The sequence below is a fragment of the Ananas comosus genome, linkage group 12 (genome assembly GCF_001540865.1).
Source record: "Ananas comosus cultivar F153 linkage group 12, ASM154086v1, whole genome shotgun sequence".
Lineage (NCBI taxonomy): Eukaryota > Viridiplantae > Streptophyta > Magnoliopsida > Poales > Bromeliaceae > Ananas > Ananas comosus.
Genome location: NC_033632.1, coordinates 3,500,668 through 3,518,968, shown reverse-complemented (window position 1 = coordinate 3,518,968; position 18,301 = coordinate 3,500,668). Strand labels below are relative to the sequence as shown.

At 36.6% G+C, this 18,301-nt stretch overlaps 4 protein-coding genes across 4 annotated transcripts; 3 read left to right on the top strand and 1 right to left on the bottom strand.

The window, feature by feature from the left end:
* LOC109718475 (alpha-terpineol synthase, chloroplastic-like) lies at positions 4,170–8,281 on the top strand. Its single transcript, XM_020244732.1, has 5 exons — positions 4,170–4,299; positions 6,639–6,837; positions 7,286–7,417; positions 7,810–7,914; positions 8,149–8,281. Exons 1-5 carry the CDS (start codon positions 4,170–4,172, stop codon positions 8,279–8,281), a joined length of 699 nt encoding a protein of 232 aa, XP_020100321.1.
* LOC109718474 (gamma-terpinene synthase, chloroplastic-like) lies at positions 9,624–10,047 on the top strand. The gene is made up of 2 exons (XM_020244731.1): positions 9,624–9,686; positions 9,772–10,047. The coding sequence occupies exons 1-2, from the start codon at positions 9,624–9,626 to the stop codon at positions 10,045–10,047; spliced, it is 339 nt and encodes a 112-aa protein (XP_020100320.1).
* On the bottom strand, positions 10,270–11,298 carry LOC109718758 (vicilin-like antimicrobial peptides 2-2). The gene has a single exon (XM_020245163.1). It carries the CDS (start codon positions 11,273–11,275, stop codon positions 10,448–10,450), a length of 828 nt encoding a protein of 275 aa, XP_020100752.1. The 5' UTR covers positions 11,276–11,298; the 3' UTR covers positions 10,270–10,447.
* LOC109718576 (probable RNA helicase SDE3) lies at positions 12,769–18,256 on the top strand. The gene is made up of 5 exons (XM_020244868.1): positions 12,769–12,931; positions 14,201–15,008; positions 15,120–15,293; positions 15,481–16,935; positions 17,520–18,256. Exons 2-5 carry the CDS (start codon positions 14,223–14,225, stop codon positions 17,955–17,957), a joined length of 2,853 nt encoding a protein of 950 aa, XP_020100457.1. The 5' UTR covers positions 12,769–12,931; positions 14,201–14,222; the 3' UTR covers positions 17,958–18,256.

Sequence of the window (18,301 nt, the reverse complement as noted above, 5' to 3'; positions counted from 1 at the left end):
ATTTGCATCCCTAAAAGTAACATTTCTCTAATTATAAAAACCGATCCTGCCAGGTAAACAGTCACTTCAGCAGTCAATTGGACGAAAAGGGATAAATTTTTCATAATTTAACTCTACAAATTTAATTTTGGCTTCAAATTTTAAATTTTAAATTTTAATTTTTTGATCAGAATTTAAAATCAAAATAAAAATTAAATTTAAATGTAGATTTCGAATTTAATTTAAAATTCAAATTCTAGTCTGAATCTAAATTTACATTTCAAATTTAAGTTTTTGATACGGAATCAAATATCAATTTAAATATAAAATCAGATTTTTAAATTTACATTTTAAATTTTAAATTTTAAATTTAGATTTTGACTTTGCTTTAAATTTAAAATTTAAGTTTGGGATTTATCTTTAAATTCAGACAAAAAAAAAAAATAAAATTTAAATTCATATTAGATTTAAAATTTTAATTTTGAATTCAAGTTATAACTAAAAGGTTGGTTCAAACTATTGTGTAGTTGAGAGGGCATTATGCATTTTTTGTCCAGCTGTACGACTAGGGCACATTAGGTAGGGGCGGGGTCGTTCTCCGGGCCGGTCCTTTAAATTTTTATTTTAAATTTTTTTTTAAAAAAAATATAAAATTAAAAGAATAATATATTATTTTTAATTTAAATTAATATTTTTAATTCAAAATTTTAAAAAATTTTAAAATAACAAATTTTAATTTTTTTTAAAAAATATACATACATTTATTTATTTATTTTTAAAAAAAGAGTAGATTTTTAGTCTAATAAACCAAACAATTTTGGTCCATTGGATAAAAAACCACTCCTTCCATGGTCTGCAACTGCAAGTTGCCTTGGGCCACAGGGGGTTCGTGCCGTGCGTGCCCAGCTGGCACGGCCCAAGCGAGTCGTGCCGTGTGGGACACGGGCCTCTCTTCGGCCCGCTACGGCCGAGGCCCGTTTTGCGCAAGGCCACATCTGATCATCGGGCCTAAGGAGATAGGCCAGGCACGATGGAGCCGGCATGGGTGCTACAGCACTAGTGCCATGCTGCGCTAAAATTTTATTTGGTGACCGACCGTCCCTAGAGCAAGTTGCAAAGGACTTGTTGGTTGGTACCCGAGACTCAAGTTCGAATCCTAATTAATTCACATTTCCAGCTAAGTTTATTTTCAAATGAAATAAACGAAGCGAATAGCATGCTACCTATTTCTAAAAAAAAAAAAAATCATTCGGTGCTGAAAAACTTCTTGTTTGCTACTCCTCGCGAGCTGCTGTGTAAAATTTTTCTCGACGAATAATTTTATAGCACTAATAAGGGAATTACGTGTGGTTCTCTCCCACTTCAATATCGACGTTTCTTGGCTTCTTTTCCAAACACGAATGCTCGCCATGCAATCTAAAAGGGATGTGTATATTTCGCACTTATAATCTTATGCCACGTTTGGTTCAAAAATAAAGCGGAGATAATATTATTCCCCAAACAAGACCAATTTTTGTCGAAATAAAATATTTCAGTAACATCTAATTATTTTTATTATTGAGAAATAATTCGGAATAAATTATTCTATCAAAAAGTTATTTCGAAGTTGACATAAATTGAATTAAAGTACATTATATAGGCATAATATATTATAAATTGAATTAAAGTAAATTATATAGACATAATATATTAAAATTATAATAAATTATTCTAATAAATTTATTTAAAAAATTTAATCAACTTACTAGTTTAATTTGGTAGCTATTTTATAAATAAATTTTTAACTAAAAAGTTAAAGTTGAAGACTTATTTCAAATATCCGAAAAGGTTTAGGATGTCTTTATCTTATTAAACTTGATTGTTGAAAGAAAAAAACTATTGCATGCATGTGGTACATTAACACTGGATACACCGCAACTTATATTAGATGACTGATATTCTAATATCGAAATTTAATTAAATATATATGATCTAAAAAGTATAATAATTTAAATTATATTTAATAAATTATATTTTAAAATTTTTATTAAAGTTTTTTTAAGTATGTGATATATGTACACATATATACCCGGTTAAAGAATGTTTATAGGGTGTACTCATAATTTCAAAAGAGAAAGAGAAAAAATTTTTGCTTGCACCCGATGTATATTTATGCTTCATACACCATACAATATATTAGATAATTGATAGAATATCTGATAATTAGAACTATAAAATAAAATATAATATAAAATATATTTTTTTTTAGAGATAGGTAGCATGCTTCCCACTTCGTTTATTTCATTTAGAAATAAACTTAGCTGGAAATATGAATCAACTAGGATTCGAACTTGGATCTCAGATACCAACCATATATCAAGCCTTTTTTTTATTTAAATAATTTTTTATACAACATAAATTTATTTTTCATATATATTTTAGAGTCGGTTTACGCGTCCAAAATTCTTATCAAATATTTGGCAACCTTCCATTAGTTCGTGGCTTAATTTGTCTATAGGATCCATATTTTTGATGTGACCCAATCATAGTTAGTTAATTCGGATTTGGCAAAAATTCGGTACGGATATAATTCAGATAAAATTCGTTTTCTAACTTTTAAATTCGTTGAAAAATACAGCTAAAAAAAGGATTCGCCAATTATTCGGATACGTGATTTATACGAATATTATACGTTCACTAATTAAAAATTCGGGATAAAAAATTCGGCTATTAAATTAAGTTTTCTTTTCTCGCAAGACTTATGCAATTAGCATAAATACTCATATTTTTTAAGAATATAAGAATAAAGAGCTACAAAATTAAGCTAATTAAGTAAAAAAATAGCAAACTATATTATGCTCAAAATAAATAAATAATTAAGCAAATAAGAGATTAAAATAGTCCATAAGGAACTAAATATTTTTGATTGAGTGATTTTTTTTTTATTTAGGGGAGAGGAGGGCAAACATTTAGAAAAGGGGGTTTTTTTTTTTTGGGCGAGGTTTGGAATTTTTTTCTTTTTTTCTGTTTGGGCGAGCTCCAAGGCCCGCAAACGCGAGCGACCTGCGAGGCCCGCGACCCGCGAGCCCAGGCGTGAGCTCGCGCGCGAGAGTGCGCATGCGCGTGAGGCTGCCAGGCTGGTGCCAGCGCGCTAGCGCGACAGCGGGCGCGGGCACGGGCCCAAGGGCCCTTTTTTTGGCCGAATTATTCGCGAATCGCGAATAATTCACGAATAATTATTTTTTCTCAAAAAATTGAGATTTTTTTCGAATTTTTTGAAAAAAATACGGATACGGCCGTTTAATTCGTTTTCTCAAAAATTCGCGAATAATTCGCGAATAATTCGCAAATTAACTAACTAGGGACCCAATTGCCAATTCATGTATTCTATTGATAGATTTGGCAATCTTACATTATAATAGGTGCGTCCAAAATTCTCATGGGTTGTTTGGCCAGCTTCCATTGGTTCATGACTTAATTAGTCTAGTCGGATCTATTTTCTTGATATGACCTAATTGTCAATTCATGTATTTCTACAGATAGATTGGTTGCTTGGCTGATTTATTTTCTTGATGTGACCTAACTATCAATTGGTATACTTTATAGAAATAAATTTGCAGATCTAACCAGGGTTCTTACATTTTCATTTTATCCTAATGCCAAAAATTAAAAGGGTCAATTTTAGGGCGAAGGATTGTAGGATTTTAATTCTTTTTCGGTTATAAATTTAGCATTTCCCTTTATTCGTTAACGGTGAACAATATTGCAAATTGTAGCAGGTGTGGAAATTTTATAATAATAATTAATTTTTAAGATAATATATTTATTTATAGACGATAAATTTTTATTTATTTTTCTTCGATTTAACACTTATTTTTATTTTGCCATTTTGGTTTCAAAAAATTGCATTTAACTTTTGTGGTTTTATTTATTTTGCCATAAAGTTATAAAATTAACTAGGATAGCAGAGTGATATTTTTTTTTATATAAATTATAAGACAAGACAAAATAGTATGTTTACCATTTTCATGATTAAAGCTGTAAAGAAAGTAGGAGATGTCACATAGGCCTTACTATATATCAAAATATATATTCTTATAAAATCCAATACTATTAATAAAATGTTAGGTCTTTGAAANAGAGAGAGAGAGAGAGAGAGAGAGAGAGAGAGAGAGAGAGAGAGAACGATTAAGCAAACACAATCCATCAAAATGGCCCTCCACCTTGCATCACCATCCCCTGCACCATCCATCGTGCTCGCCTCTCCGGACCGGAGGCTCCGACAGGGGCTCCCGACTGTCCTATCCCCGATCGATGGCTTGTCATTTCCTCAATGCAGAGGTGTGCGTGCCTGCGGCCCTGCGCCATGCGCCGGTCGGCAGATTATAAGCCAATGCTAGATCTAGAACCTACTTTAAATTATAATATTACAGGTAATTTTAATCTAAAAGCCACATTCTCTCCATAAGTCTTAATACCGTTTTCAAAATTAAAAATAAAAAAGGAGTTAGTAAATTACCCTATAATTTTTGGATAAAGAGTTGCAGAAAGTGCAAACCCTTTAGTTGTACACTTTGTGTTTCTCTTTCTTGATTATTTCTAACGAAGTTCAATCTTTTAGTTGCTACGTACAGGCTACATACGTAACTATACTCTTTCGATTCTGTGAGGTCATAGACTCATCCTCTCTTTCTTTTTCTCGGTTATTTCTTTCTCTTGCTTCATTTGTTATTACTACTGTTCAATTTTATCATGCATATGAGTAGGGACGCTAAAACTTATAGATTGTTTCTAACCAATTCAATGATTTATTTAATAATATAAGGATGTAAAATAATTTTTGAAAAGTGTGTAGCTTCTGCAAAAATATAAGGATGTAAAATTATCTAATTTTCATATATCCTAAATATCAGTGTAGGTAAATTGTCATTCACATTTTCTCTTTGTACACCGTACGAAGCCCGGCACGACCGCGGCCCGGCACGGCCTGGCCCGCATCCAAGTGCGGGCCGTACTGGGCTACAAGGTTGTTGAGACCCGAAAAGGCCCAGTCCAAGACAAAATAGTCTGAAATACAGTAGTTGTATTGCTGATGTGGCTTTCGTAACCAATCAAGTAGCTCTTCTGTGGGTCACCCAGTCTATCATGGTTTTTTTTTTTAAAAAAAAAAGTTGTACTTTTCTTTCCAAGGAGAAATGTGATTGGTTGGATATAGATAATATGATGTGACTGTTATATATCAGACGTTCTCGTTCAAGACTAATTTAATAGAATTTTGTAGGATTTTTTTATTCTTCTTCGTAAACAATTTAAACTATGCAAATTTTAATTTTTTTTTTTTAAAAAAAAGTCATTTTAAACTTATTTATTTAATAAAAAACGGCATATATTTAATAAAATCAATTGAACTTTTTTTAAAAATAAAATTAAAAAATAAAAATTGAAATTATACTAAAATGGACTAGCCCAACGCCTGGCACGGCCTAACCCGGTTAGGTCGGTTGGTTGTGTTGGACCAAAGTCCGACCAAAGGTGGGCCCGATGGGGCTGGCGCAAATTTCACTCTAGGCCGGGCCACCTTGTGGCCCGTTTTGGTCAAGAACGTCTGGTACCTACCAGCCTGGCACGGCTCATGTTACACCCCTTATTCTAAGGGAGTACCCAAAGTTAGAAACTTCATAAATATTACTGACCGTTTCTAGAGCAAGTGGCAAAGGATTTGGTGGTTGGTATCCGGGACCCAAATTCGAATCTAGTTGATTCACATTTCTAGCTAAGTTTATTTCTAAATGAAATAAACGAAGTAGGTAGCGTGCTACCTATCTCTCTCAAAAAAAAGAAAAAAAAAGAAAAAAAGAAACTTCCTAAATATGTTTGAAACTCAATCGCTCTCATTTCTTCTTTCTAACTAGTGCATGCAGTCTAAGGTTCTAAGAAATGCTAAGTTGATAAGCCCAAAAAAGGATGTAAGATCGTAAATTTTAATTCAAGGATTGCAATCCTTCTCTTGAAGGGGTTTTTTTTTAAAAAAAAAAATTAGTATTAAAAAAATAGAAAGTGATAATGCAGGTGAAGAAAAAATTGGCCCTGGGTGATGAAGTTGTGAGATTATGTACAACTCCATTTGAGGTGTAGGGCTAGCAACCACTCATCTTCTACTCCCAAAGTCTCCGCTGTACCATTTATTGTTAGATAAAAACAAAAGAAAAAGAAGTCAATTACTCGTATCCTTTCTTTTCGTGAAATTAATTAAATTTGCAAATGATGGGGCGCTCCACAATTTGTAACGTAGGAGCGAGACGCAAAGAGATTGGACGAGTTGAAGGAGGAAGTGGCGCGTATGATAAATGAGGAAACAGTGGTTGTTGATGATAAGCTTGAGCTCATTGATGCATTGCAACAACTCGGGATTGCTTATCACTTTTGAGAAGGAGATAAAATATGCATTGGACTATATTTAGCAAATTAGATGACATATGCATGGAGATGAAGGATAATGCCTATGCAATTACACTCGTATTCAGGCTTCTTAGAGGACACGGATTTATAGTTTCACAAGGTAATAATATAATTAATTCGGTTCCTAATTAGTAATTACACATTACCTGCTGAACAAATAAATGTCAATGTGCTACAAGCGAGAGTATTTTTTTAATGCATATTCCCTAGTTATTCCCTAGTTGCAGATATTTTTGACAGGTTTAAAGATGAGAAGGGCAACTTTAAATCCAACTTGAGCGATCAAATTAAAAGTTTGTTGAGTTTGTACGAGGCTTCTTATCTGGCAGCGGAAGGAGAAGATACATTGATTGAGGCTCAGAATTTTACAATTCAACACCTCAATGATTTCTTATTATATTCATCACATGAAAACGAAAAGTTAGGATATTCATGCGGACGAACTGGGTGACGATGTACTGGTAGTTTGGGATAAGTGGATGGGAAAGTCTGCGGTGCGAGGTAGGTGTAATGGACTCTCTGATTTGGTCGCATGCTGGTGGACAATTTGAAAGGCCAGGAACAACCTTATCTTTCATAATCATCAGTTCGATCCTGTTTTAGCCATTCAGAGGCTCAAGCTTCTGCTTTCTGCGTGGAAAGAACTGCTTTGATCTTTTTTTTTCTTTTTTCTTTTTTTTTTCCTAGCCCCCTCTGTTGCTGTATTTCTTGAGGCCATCGTTGCCTCACCACTGTAGCCAAATTCATCCGTTCAATGAATGAAGCAGATAGCATGCTACCTATTCTCAAAAAAAAAAAAAGAAAACGAAAAGTTAGGAGATTATGTGGTCCGTGCATTGGAGCAACCACTACAATGGCGCGTGGAGAGATTGCACACGAGATGGTTTATCAATGCATATGAGAAAGAAGAGAAGATGAGGCCTGTTCTACTTGCGTTCGCGAAGTTGGACTTCAATGTGGTTCAAAATTTGTACAAGGGAGAGCTCAAGGATGTGTCAAGGTAGATGTATATTCAACACGCATATACGTGCAAGATGGCTCTGTTCAAACCTATATAACTTGACAAAACCCTCGAAACTTTACACTAAATTAAAAGGGTTAGCAAGCTTATTTCGACTTAACCAATCAAACTAAGCTAACTTTAACATATTTATAATCTAATTGATTTAATTTCAATATATATGCTATCCATTGCAGCACAAATGTACGTGAAAATAACATTTTTAGTATATATGAATATAGCTTCTAATTAGGATGAAAAATATTTGAAAATTTTAGATGATGGTCCAATCTGGGATTATGGGAGAAGCTTCCCTTCAGTAGAGATAGATTAATGGAGAACTATTTATTGTCTGTTGGTTACGCTTTCGAGCCGAAGCATTCGATGTTTAGGCTAGCGCAAACAAAGGCTAACTCTCTCATAGCGGCAGTCAATAATGTCTATGATGTCTATGGCTCCCCCGATGAGCTCGAGCTTCTCACAAAAGCAGTAGACAGGTCCATATATGCAATTTTTTTTCTCAGTTTTACTACTACAAATTGAGACATATTTCCATGAAGATACGTAAATTAAATTGCACAAACATCATTTGAAGTTAAGTTGCTTTGTACGGACATATGACACCTTGAAAACTATACGTTCTTTGCATAAGAACTCACTAAAAAATTTAAATATTTTTTGTGACCTAAAAAATATATGATATTCATATATATTTGTTGTGGCTTTTATAGATGGAATGCACTTGATATTAATCAATTGCCCGAGTATATGAAAGTATGTTTCTTAGCGCTCTTCAACACAACAAGTGATATAGCTTATGAGACGATGAAAGAGAAAGGCCTCAATATCCTTCCATTTCTGTAAAGAGCGGTAAAAGAATTTTTATTCTCTTATTTCGCTTCACCTCTTTGATTTATCTATCTTAATACCCAACATTTTATCTCTTATATTAATATAATTTTCTAGGTTTTCTAGGTTCTCTTTCAAAATTATCGACTGAGCACATCTTTCTGTAGAATCTATATATACTCGATGCAAAACCTATATGATTTTTATCTCTTTAGTGCAGTTTAATTACTATTTAAATTTGATATGCATATAAGATTTACTTCTAGTGAGGGCACTCTATTACACAACGAAGGATATAGTTGCAATAAAAAAATATATAGACGTATATACAACAGTATATCGTTGAAAAATGGAGACGGACAAAGTTAAAATTTTATTTTAAACTATTTTTATTGTTTTGATGTATTATACGGTCAATTTAGAAGTATTATATTTAGTTTATTTTTTGTCAAAATTGCAAATTATGTTAGTAAACATGGAGCCGAATGGTTAATTTTAGATGAATTAATATTTTTTGAATTCAAAGAGTATAACCGTTAGTTTTTAACATTCCGCAGAAAATACAATGACCATCCAATTAAACAACCGAGAAAAAACATTACTTTTATACTAGAGTCCCCCAACAGGGCCAGGGGGTTTTATATAAAAGGCTTAAAAATTTAGGAACTTGTATGAAAATAGGAATTATGCAATCGAGTTTTTGGCTGTTTGATAAAAGAATATGCGGTTAAGATGATAGTGGCCCTCTAGAATTGAGTAGGTGGTTGGTTGAATGGTATAATCTAATGGATAAAAATGATCAAAGAGTAGATATAACAGTAGAATTAAAACTTGATAATATCAAGAGCTTGATATTAATTGATAGCATATATTACTTTCACAAAAACCCTCTAACAAATTAAAAAAAAGCATAAATGGTTAATTGATACAGTGGATGAATCTATGCAAAGCATATTTGGTGGAAGCAAAATGGCACAACAAAAACTACATACCGACACTGAAGGAGTATTTGGAAAATGGATGGATATATCTATAGCCGGCCATGTTGCTCTATGCTATGCTTATTGTCTTGGCCCAGATATGACTCAAGAAGAACTAGATATCTTCCATAATTATCTGGAAATCGTGCACACTTCGAATCCACGAAGTCTTGATCACGCCGAATTCACGACGCCCACTCGAATCCACGAGCACACTCCGTCCGGAGCAAAAATAATACGGTTGGCGATGATTTGTTGCTTAGAATCTCATTAAAGATTTTGTGGAAATAATTTCTAAGCAATTCTCAAATTGATTCTAGAAGAACATCAAGAATTAGGGCACCAAGAATCAATTTGCAAGAAGCTTGTTATAGAAGATGAGGAAAACGTACGGGTCATCGATGCTTTTCCGACTCGACAATGATCTCAGTACATCCAAAGTAAGTTAAGTCAAGTCAGTTTTAGGATACAATTTACACAACAATATTAAATATTAAATAACTATTCTATTGTTTATCGCTTCAGTTTGAACACCAGCGAGACGATGTCGCGAAATCCATCCATTGCTGCGTGCACCACGAAGGCCTCGCGGAGGCCACAGCCCGCGAACACATAGAAGAACTGATCGATGACTGCTGGAAAAAGTTGAACGGAGCGCGCAACGAACGCTTCACAGCCGTCGCCGTGAACTTGCCGCGGACGACACGCTGCTTTTACATACATGGGGATGGGTTCGGATCACCAGAGGTAGAAACGAAGGATAGGATCGTCTCTTTGTTCATCGAACCCGTTCAAATCTGATTGAGACGGATCATACAATATCTACATGTTGCTGAAGAGGGGGGTGTGTATTTCACGTACGTGCTTGATGCGTTTTGATATTTGATATATATGAATAAATAATCAGCATGTAATCTGCATGCCGACATGAATAAGGCACTTAATAATCTGAAGCTTTAGGTTTCAGATTTTGAATTCAGATTTTCATTTCTAAAAGCAATTAATTAAACACTTGCTCTTTTATTAAGTCCAAAACAAAAGCTAGGTAGCTCCACATGTTATTGCAAAGGCAGCTCTTTTTATTTTATTTATTTAGTTTACCAAGCCTCCTTAGCTACAACTTCAGGAGTTGACTCCGGCATTCAACTCCGAACGCACCCAACAAGCTCATGGAAGAGCTCTCAGAGCCACCACCCGCCCACTACACCACCTCTACGACCATGCCTCCGTCTCGGCCTCCCCGCTCTCCGTACTGCCGCTCGCACCCCCTCCGACACTCCTGCTGCTCCTGCCAGCCACGTCGCTCCCGCTGGCATCGCTGCTGGCACCGCCGCAACTCCTCCTGCGGGTCTCTCTCCTGCTCGTCGTTTTTTCCTCCTCTGCGCCGCTCCTCGCATTGCCTCTCGCACCGCTCCTGCTGCCGCCGGCCGTGCTGGTATTGCCGACACTGCTGTCTGCACTCCTCATACTCCTGCTCAGGATCTCTGTTCTCGTCACGCCCGCCTTGGCCTCTTTCCTCTCTGTACCGCTCCTCGCATTGCCTCTCGCACCGCTCCTGCTGCTGCCGGCCGTGCCGGTACTGCTGACACTGCTGTCGGCACTCCTCATACTCCTGCTCAGGATCTCTGCTCTCATGATCCCGTCCCTCCTGGCCTCTCCCTCTCCCTTCTTCTCCGTACCGCTCCTCGCACCGCTGCTCGCACCGACGCTGGCCCTGCGGATCGAACTGCCGGCTCCGGCACTCCTTTTTGCATTCCCTCAGCTCCTGCTGGGGGTCTCTGTCGACTCCGTCGACGGCCGATCCTCCACCCCTACCGGTGCCCTCTTTCTCTCTGCGGTACTCCTCCTGGCACAGCTGCTCACACCGGCGGCGCTGCTGCTCCCCCCTCTGCTCCTCCCTGCATTCGGAGCGGCATCGCTCGAGGCGCTGCTCCGGTTCGTCTCTCCCGTACGCCGACAACACGAGCACGAAAAGGATGGAAAGGATGAGGAGGAAGGGAACTAGGGTTTTCCCTCCGTTTATAGCCATGTTTGGATAACACACAAAGGTAATTAAAGGTGGTGGTGGTAGTGGTAAGGTGAGGATGAGGAGGGTATTTATAGAGAGAAGGGTGGTGGGGGACGTGGCGAGTCGTGGGTTCATGAAGCGCGACGTGTGCATGGGGACGATACGTGTGCGTACGCGGCGAGGGGACGGGGCTGATGCATGCGAAAGGGATTTACATGCCACAATGCAACGATTTAATTTAATGGGAAATTATTAATTGCATACACCTGGTCTTGTTTCTTTAACTCATGCTCCGTATTTAATACTTAATGATTAATATTAATTTTAAATCAATCATTAATTTTTAATGTTAGACTTTTCGAATGTTATTAATTAAAATATTTTGCTCTTTTATGCATGGATGGATACAGCACCATGCACGGTGCACCTGGTGCATTTGACAACTGAATATTCCAAATGTCATGGCACGTCGCCCTCTCTATCTTATCTGTACGAGTAGGTGAGATTTGTCTTTTCCAGGCTAAAAGACATTTTGAGTTGACTCAAATGTCTACTAGCTTGTATGCTGCAGCAACGATACAAAAGATTTATAACATCCTAATAAATTTTTATATATTTTTATTAAAACTTTATTTAAATTATGATTATTCAACATAAGTTAGATAGTTGCAAAAAAAATGCTGAGAAAAATAGTAAAATTATTATAAATTTTTAGACAGAGGAATGCTAGATTATCATGAATACGTAAAGGATATATTAGTTCTTAACAATCTCTAATCCAAATGACTTAATAAATTGGTAATAAATTTGTCATTTTAAATATAAAATATATAACATTTTCGGAATTTCAGAAATCTTGAACCTTCTTAACAATCTACAATCCAAATAGCTTAATAAATTGATAATAAATTTGTCTTTTTAAATGTAAAATATATAACATTTTTGGAATGTCACAAATCTGGAAGGAAACGGCTCGTAAAGTTTTTTTTTTTTTTTTAATATTCCTATCAAGATCTTAGAATCGGAGTAAAATATGTTGATTCCAATAATTATCATTTGTCCTACAAAAATTAAATTTTTATTTTTATTTCAATCTAGCTAGAATAAAAATGGGCCAATAAAAATGGGCCAATCTAGCTAGCTTAGAACCCATGGCATGGGTTCTAGGCCCCAGGCCCATAGATCACGGTCCATGGACTACGGTTCATGGTCTACGGGCGCACAGCTCACGTTCCGCAGCTCGACTCACTGCTCTCGCCCCGTACGGTTCACGGTCCACGGCCTACATTGTTTTTAATTTCTAATTTTCTTTTTTTATTTTTCTTTGGGTAAAAACGTTCTCTAAATTTCTTTTTTAAAATATTTTTTATAAATATATATATATATAAATTATCTGAATTATGAATTACTATCCTACCTTTCAAAATAATCTATAATGCTACATAAAACAAACCAATAAAGTAATATTACAAAGGAGTACTGAATAAAGCTGGGGGATCATATGTGAATTTATTATAGTGGAGGCGGGTCTCATTGCATTTTCACGAGTTTCACTCTTTTTTTCTTTTTTTTCGCTCTTTCACTTTTGTGTACTTCGCTCTCTTCTCGGCCCTCACGCTGAAGGGGGCGCTCAAAATCGTTTCTTCGAACGCTTCAATCAACAAATTGGCGATTCGGGTTTGTTCTCCGTCTCATATACTTCCATTTTGATCCCAGTTGCCATCGTAAATCTCTAATTTTGAGGGGTTTTTTCCGATCACAAAGTGACCGATAATAACCCCTAATCGGCTTCATACCTACCGCATTCTTGGTTTTTGATTGTTCTGAGAAGTGGGTTTTGGTTGTTTTGCTTTACAGTGCATTGAACGATACTAAATATTCACATTTTCGGTGTTAATCGAGTGGGAAAATGAGAAAAATGGGTTTCGGGGGCATTTTGGTTGGAGATGTTTGTGCATTCTAGGGCATTTTGCACTTCCATTGTAGATTATGATGGTTTATGTTTTTTTTCCTCATTTTGTAGCACTGGAAAAATATGTAAAGGTTTAATTTTCCCCCTTTTTTTTTTTTTAAGGGTTAATATGTTTTGATGTGCTGTTCTCTTTAGGGTTTTATGTGAAATGAGTGTACTTGTGAAACTAGTAAAACCCATATAATAGATTGGAGTTTCAATTTTGTGTATTATTTTTTTTCTGATTTTTGTGCTTGATGAGGACTCCACCCTGTTCATCTTAGAGAAGAGGATGTTTGATACAGTAAGTTTTGTAGGATATTTTAGTTATAAATGAAGCAATTTGGAAAATTGTGCTGCAAAAACCCTTTCTTTTCCTTTCTTATTTTTACTCGAAATTTGTGTGCGATCACCATATATCTAACAGTGAGTAAATAGCACGGCGAGAATGTAATAAGATCATTTTGATGTGGTCTTTTACAGGACAATATCTTTTTTGTTTGCAATGTACTTAAACAGAGCTGGATTTAATAATTAGGCCATTATTGACTACCTTTGACCTTAGTTATAGTATCTTCTTTTTTGCCTTACTATATTGTGATCATATGATTGCATTGGTTCAATGAATTTCTTTACTATGATTTCTTGAGGAATGTGTCTCCTTTCGGAGATGTAATAAAGCTCAATTTTTATGGACATTCCTTTTCTTCCTTTCATTTTACTTTTCGTCTTAAAACAGTTTCATTTATGTGTTTACGGCCATGTTAAACTGCTTATTTTTCACTGTGGAGAATTTTTACTTATGCCCTGTATAATCTTTTTTGTTCAACTTCTTTAAAGAGCTGTTTACGACGACTGATGAGTAGCTAGCTTATATGTTTTGTTAATTGTGAATTTGCTTCTCTTCTCCCTTTTACATTATCTGATGGTAGCTAATTCTTATGAGAGCACTCAATGAATAAAAACATATTGCTATAATCTTGTCAATTATGCAGGAGTTATCAAGTTAACTTCATAATGGGCACAATGTTCCAAAATGATTGGGACGAAGAGTACTCTACAATTGGAGAAAAACCAGAAATTGGGTTCTTGGATTATGAGGACGACAAGTCACTCCACAGTTTTGACCCATTCGAAGAAGGCCCGATAATAATCACACTCCCTTTCCCTTTTATTAATGGGAAACCGCAATCTGCTCTTATTGGTGAAACAGCAGCAGATGCGATTGATATCAAAAACACCACTGATGAACCGATTGATCTATGGAGCGTCAGGATATTCTCTTCTAACCCTGAGGATAGTTACTTATTGTCAGTGATGAAACCCCCGTTACGTGATTCTGATGAGGTGGCGAAGCGAGCCTTTGTGGGCTCGACTTGTTTGGAAGACCGCACAGTTCAGCCTGGTCAGACTCTTAAGATTTGGCTTTCCTGTAAGCCAAGAGATATCGGTTTACATACCTCAGTTGTTCATTTTGATTTGGGCAATGAGAAAATAGAGCGTGTGGCATTCCTCTTGGCAGAGGATTCGGTTTCACAGGCTTTATTTTCTAATAAACCTTATTCAAGAGCGCAGCCCTCAAGGAAGAAGTTCGAGTGCAACCAGTATGTGCCGGGGGCTCGTCCAACTCAACAACATGCAATGGGATTTAAATACAAGCTTCCTCGATATGCTATTCCTCTAGATATACGTGAAATTGTCGAGAGCAAACAAATTCCTGATGCGCTCGATGAAGAATTGAATTTTGATAATTATGCAAAAATTTTTAGCACTTTAATTGTCATGGAAGAAATTCACTTGGAGGTAATCACATTAGCAAGTGGGGAAAAAAAAAAAAGCTGATGGCTTTTTTGCGCTTCTTTATCCCCTCTTTAGTTTGCTAATTATGATTGTTTTTTCCTTTTTTTTTAATAGGAGGCAATGAGAGCTTATGACATGGAGTATGTGACAATGAAGAGAAGGGGCAACCAATTTTTGTCTCTCGTCGTCCCTGGTTTAGCTGAGAGGCGGCCTTCACTGGTTTATGGGGATTATATACTCGCCCAACTTGCTACTGATGACCCTCTGGCCGATAACCGTACTTATCAGGTTTGTGCGTTACTTTAGACCCTTTTGCGGAAAAATACCCAACTAGGTTTGCTAAAACAGACCAAACTGTGCACAATTTTCCGATATCTGTGCATAATTTTGAATGATCGATGCATCATTCAACCGTAGTTCAAAGTTGTCGATTGATCATTATCCAAACTGCCCATTTTCTTTGTTTCTTTTCCAGGGTTACATCCACAGAGTTGAGGCCGACGAAATATTTTTACGGTTCGATCAGGCTTTTCATTTAAGCCGTCAAAACGAGGACCTTTACAATGTCAGCTTCACATACAACAGGCTCAACATGAGAAGACTATATCAAGCTATTGATGCAGCAGCAAATTTAGGGCCTGAGCTTCTGTTTCCCTCTCAATCATCTTTCAAAAGGGTGATTAAAAGGTCTCCTTTTACACCGTTGAATCCAAATTTAAACAAAGAGCAAGCAAATTCAGTAGGTATGATACTTGGTTGCAAAGGATCTCCTCCTTATTTAATTCATGGACCTCCGGGGACCGGCAAAACAATCACTTTGGTAGAAGCAATTTTACAGCTTTATACAAGCAGAAAGAAAGCCCGGATTCTTGTTTGTGCTTCTTCAAACAGCGCCGCCGACCATGTATTGGAAAAGATTCTTGAAATGGATAACGTCAGGGTTCGAGAGAATGAGATTTTTAGGTTGAATGCGACGAGCCGCCCATATGAGGATGTTAAGCCAGATTTCCTTCGATTTTGTTTCTTTGATGATATGGTTTTTCGGTGTCCTCCTGTTAATGCCCTTTTACAGTACAGAATTGTAATATCGACTTATATGAGTGCTTCTTTATTATATGCTGAGGGCATTCGTCGAGGGCATTTCTCGCACATTTTCTTGGATGAGGCAGGCCAAGCATCCGAACCCGAAACAATGGTACCTTTATCGCACTTATGTGTGAGACAAACGGTAATTGTATTAGCGGGAGATCCTATGCAACTGGGTCCGGTTATTTATTCAAAAAATGCTGAGAAATATGGTTTAGGGCGATCATACCTTGAGAGGCTCTTTGAATGCGAGCATTATTTAAATGGGGATGAAAATTATGTGACGAAGCTGGTGAGGAATTACCGTTGCCACCCCGCAATACTGGAGCTCCCTTCAAAGCTTTTCTATGAAGGTGAATTGATTGCTTGTAAAGATGAGAATGAGTCATCTATTTATGATTCATTGGAGCTTCCCAATAAGTTGTTTCCCGTTCTTTTTATCGGAATTCAAGGGTGTGATGAGAGAGAGGGTAATAACCCATCGTGGTTCAATAGAATTGAGGCTAGTAAAGTTGTCGAAATCATTAGAAAAGTGATGAGGAACCCTGATTTTGGTGAGAGCGATATTGGAGTTATTGCTCCGTATAGGCAGCAAGTGCTTAAGTTAAAGAAGGCTTTAGAGTCGCTTGAGATGCCGGACTTGAAAGTCGGAAGCGTCGAGCAATTTCAGGGACAGGAAAGGGAAATCATAATTATTTCGACTGTGAGGTCGACGGTTAAGCATAATGACTTTGACCGAGTACACAATTTGGGGTTCTTAAGCAACCCTAGGAGGTTCAATGTTGCTATTACTCGAGCTAAAACCTTGCTAATTATTGTTGGAAATCCTCACATTATTACCCAGGTACTTGCTCATCCTTTCAACATCCAGCAGTGATTTTTTTTTGCCCTTACTAATAATAGATTGATTGATGAGTTGGTATTGGTAGTATTCTAAGGTTCCGATAATTTTTTAACATGCAATATCTAACCACTGCGTATTTATCTGGGCCCAATTGTATCCTTTGAGATTTAACTGTTCTTGTCATACAGTACAAGATCTGAGTAACTATGTTTTTGGCTGACATTTAAAGTTTGCTACATTAGAGCGCCAGGAGCAAATTTTTTTGGTTTTACAAAGAAATTTTAGCACGGTTTGTTCATACACGAATGCAAATTGAGGAATTCAATAATAAGTGAAATGCATGATACAATTATTACGAATGTATTTATTATGACCATAGAAGGTTAGCAGTTGTTGCATCTAGTTTTGTAGTATAAAAAATTCGCAGGATCTTTTGTTAATCTTGGAACCCATGTTATTCTGATTTTGCGTTTGAAAACCTATAACAACAGCTTAGGATGAACTTATTGTGCGGATACTTTTATTGTCGTAATCCAAATTGAAGTATTTTAATTGCACTGATTTGTTATTTGTCTATTTTGGAGGATTGGCACTGGGATAAGCTTCTGAGGAACTGCGCGGAAAATGGTTCCTATCAGGGTTGTCCTCTTCCTCCGCCAGAAATGCACAACTTCCATGACGCTAACCTTGGTGCATATAATGAAGAAAAACGAGAATCTAACGATGAGGACATTAACAACGAAGTTGAATGTAATGAAGACATGCCGAATCCGCCCTCGAATGAATCTGAATCGAGCGAATTGCCTACGAACGAGGGCCAGTGGGCTGACAGTTCATCAAATCAATGCTCTAATTTGGTCAGGTGGAGCGATCTTTCTGAAATTCAGGCCACTGGCTGGGGCAACGACAATGAGCCTTGTGAATCATCCTCTAATTGCGTTGGTACGACGTCGGATGATTCCACAAAAGTGATTGGCTGGAGCGATCTTTCCCGAATTCCAGCATCTGGATGGGATGATTGAGCTCTGTTACTCTGCCGTCGATGCGCGAAAACTTAGTGTGTGATTGGGAGAGGGAAAAGAAATCTTTGGAAAAACCCTTCCTTGCTTTCACTTTCCCCAATTCAATTTGCGCATTGTTCGATTCGGGTAGAGAGTTCATGTTATTGTACATAGTCAATAGTTGATGTCAAAATGAAGTGTCTAAATTTTCCCTTTTTATTATCTGATGCGCGCATCTTATTATGATCTACCATTGGTTGTTATAGCAGGGTTGGTATAGCAAACAAATATCAAATAGTTGTTGGTTTACTGGTTTTAAAGATTTGGGGATTTTGCTTATTTACTCCTAATTACTATTTAAATTT

What these genes read in the sequence shown, in the direction of transcription:
- LOC109718475 (XM_020244732.1), top strand. Translation starts at nt 4,170, where the DNA reads ATGGCCCTCCACCTTGCATCACCATCCCCTGCACCATCCATCGTGCTC. An exon ending in TCATCACATGAAAACGAAAA is followed by an intron (nt 6,838 to 7,285) that starts GTTAGGATATTC and finishes GCGCGTGGAGAG; the next exon opens with ATTGCACACGAGATGGTTTA. An exon ending in CTCACAAAAGCAGTAGACAG is followed by an intron (nt 7,915 to 8,148) that starts GTCCATATATGC and finishes TGGCTTTTATAG; the next exon opens with ATGGAATGCACTTGATATTA.
- LOC109718474 (XM_020244731.1), top strand. Translation starts at nt 9,624, where the DNA reads ATGAGGAAAACGTACGGGTCATCGATGCTTTTCCGACTCGACAATGAT. An exon ending in ATGATCTCAGTACATCCAAA is followed by an intron (nt 9,687 to 9,771) that starts GTAAGTTAAGTC and finishes TTATCGCTTCAG; the next exon opens with TTTGAACACCAGCGAGACGA.
- LOC109718758 (XM_020245163.1), bottom strand. Translation starts at nt 11,275, where the DNA reads ATGGCTATAAACGGAGGGAAAACCCTAGTTCCCTTCCTCCTCATCCTT.
- LOC109718576 (XM_020244868.1), top strand. Translation starts at nt 14,223, where the DNA reads ATGGGCACAATGTTCCAAAATGATTGGGACGAAGAGTACTCTACAATT. An exon ending in CCGATAACCGTACTTATCAG is followed by an intron (nt 15,294 to 15,480) that starts GTTTGTGCGTTA and finishes TTTCTTTTCCAG; the next exon opens with GGTTACATCCACAGAGTTGA. An exon ending in ATCCTCACATTATTACCCAG is followed by an intron (nt 16,936 to 17,519) that starts GTACTTGCTCAT and finishes TCTATTTTGGAG; the next exon opens with GATTGGCACTGGGATAAGCT.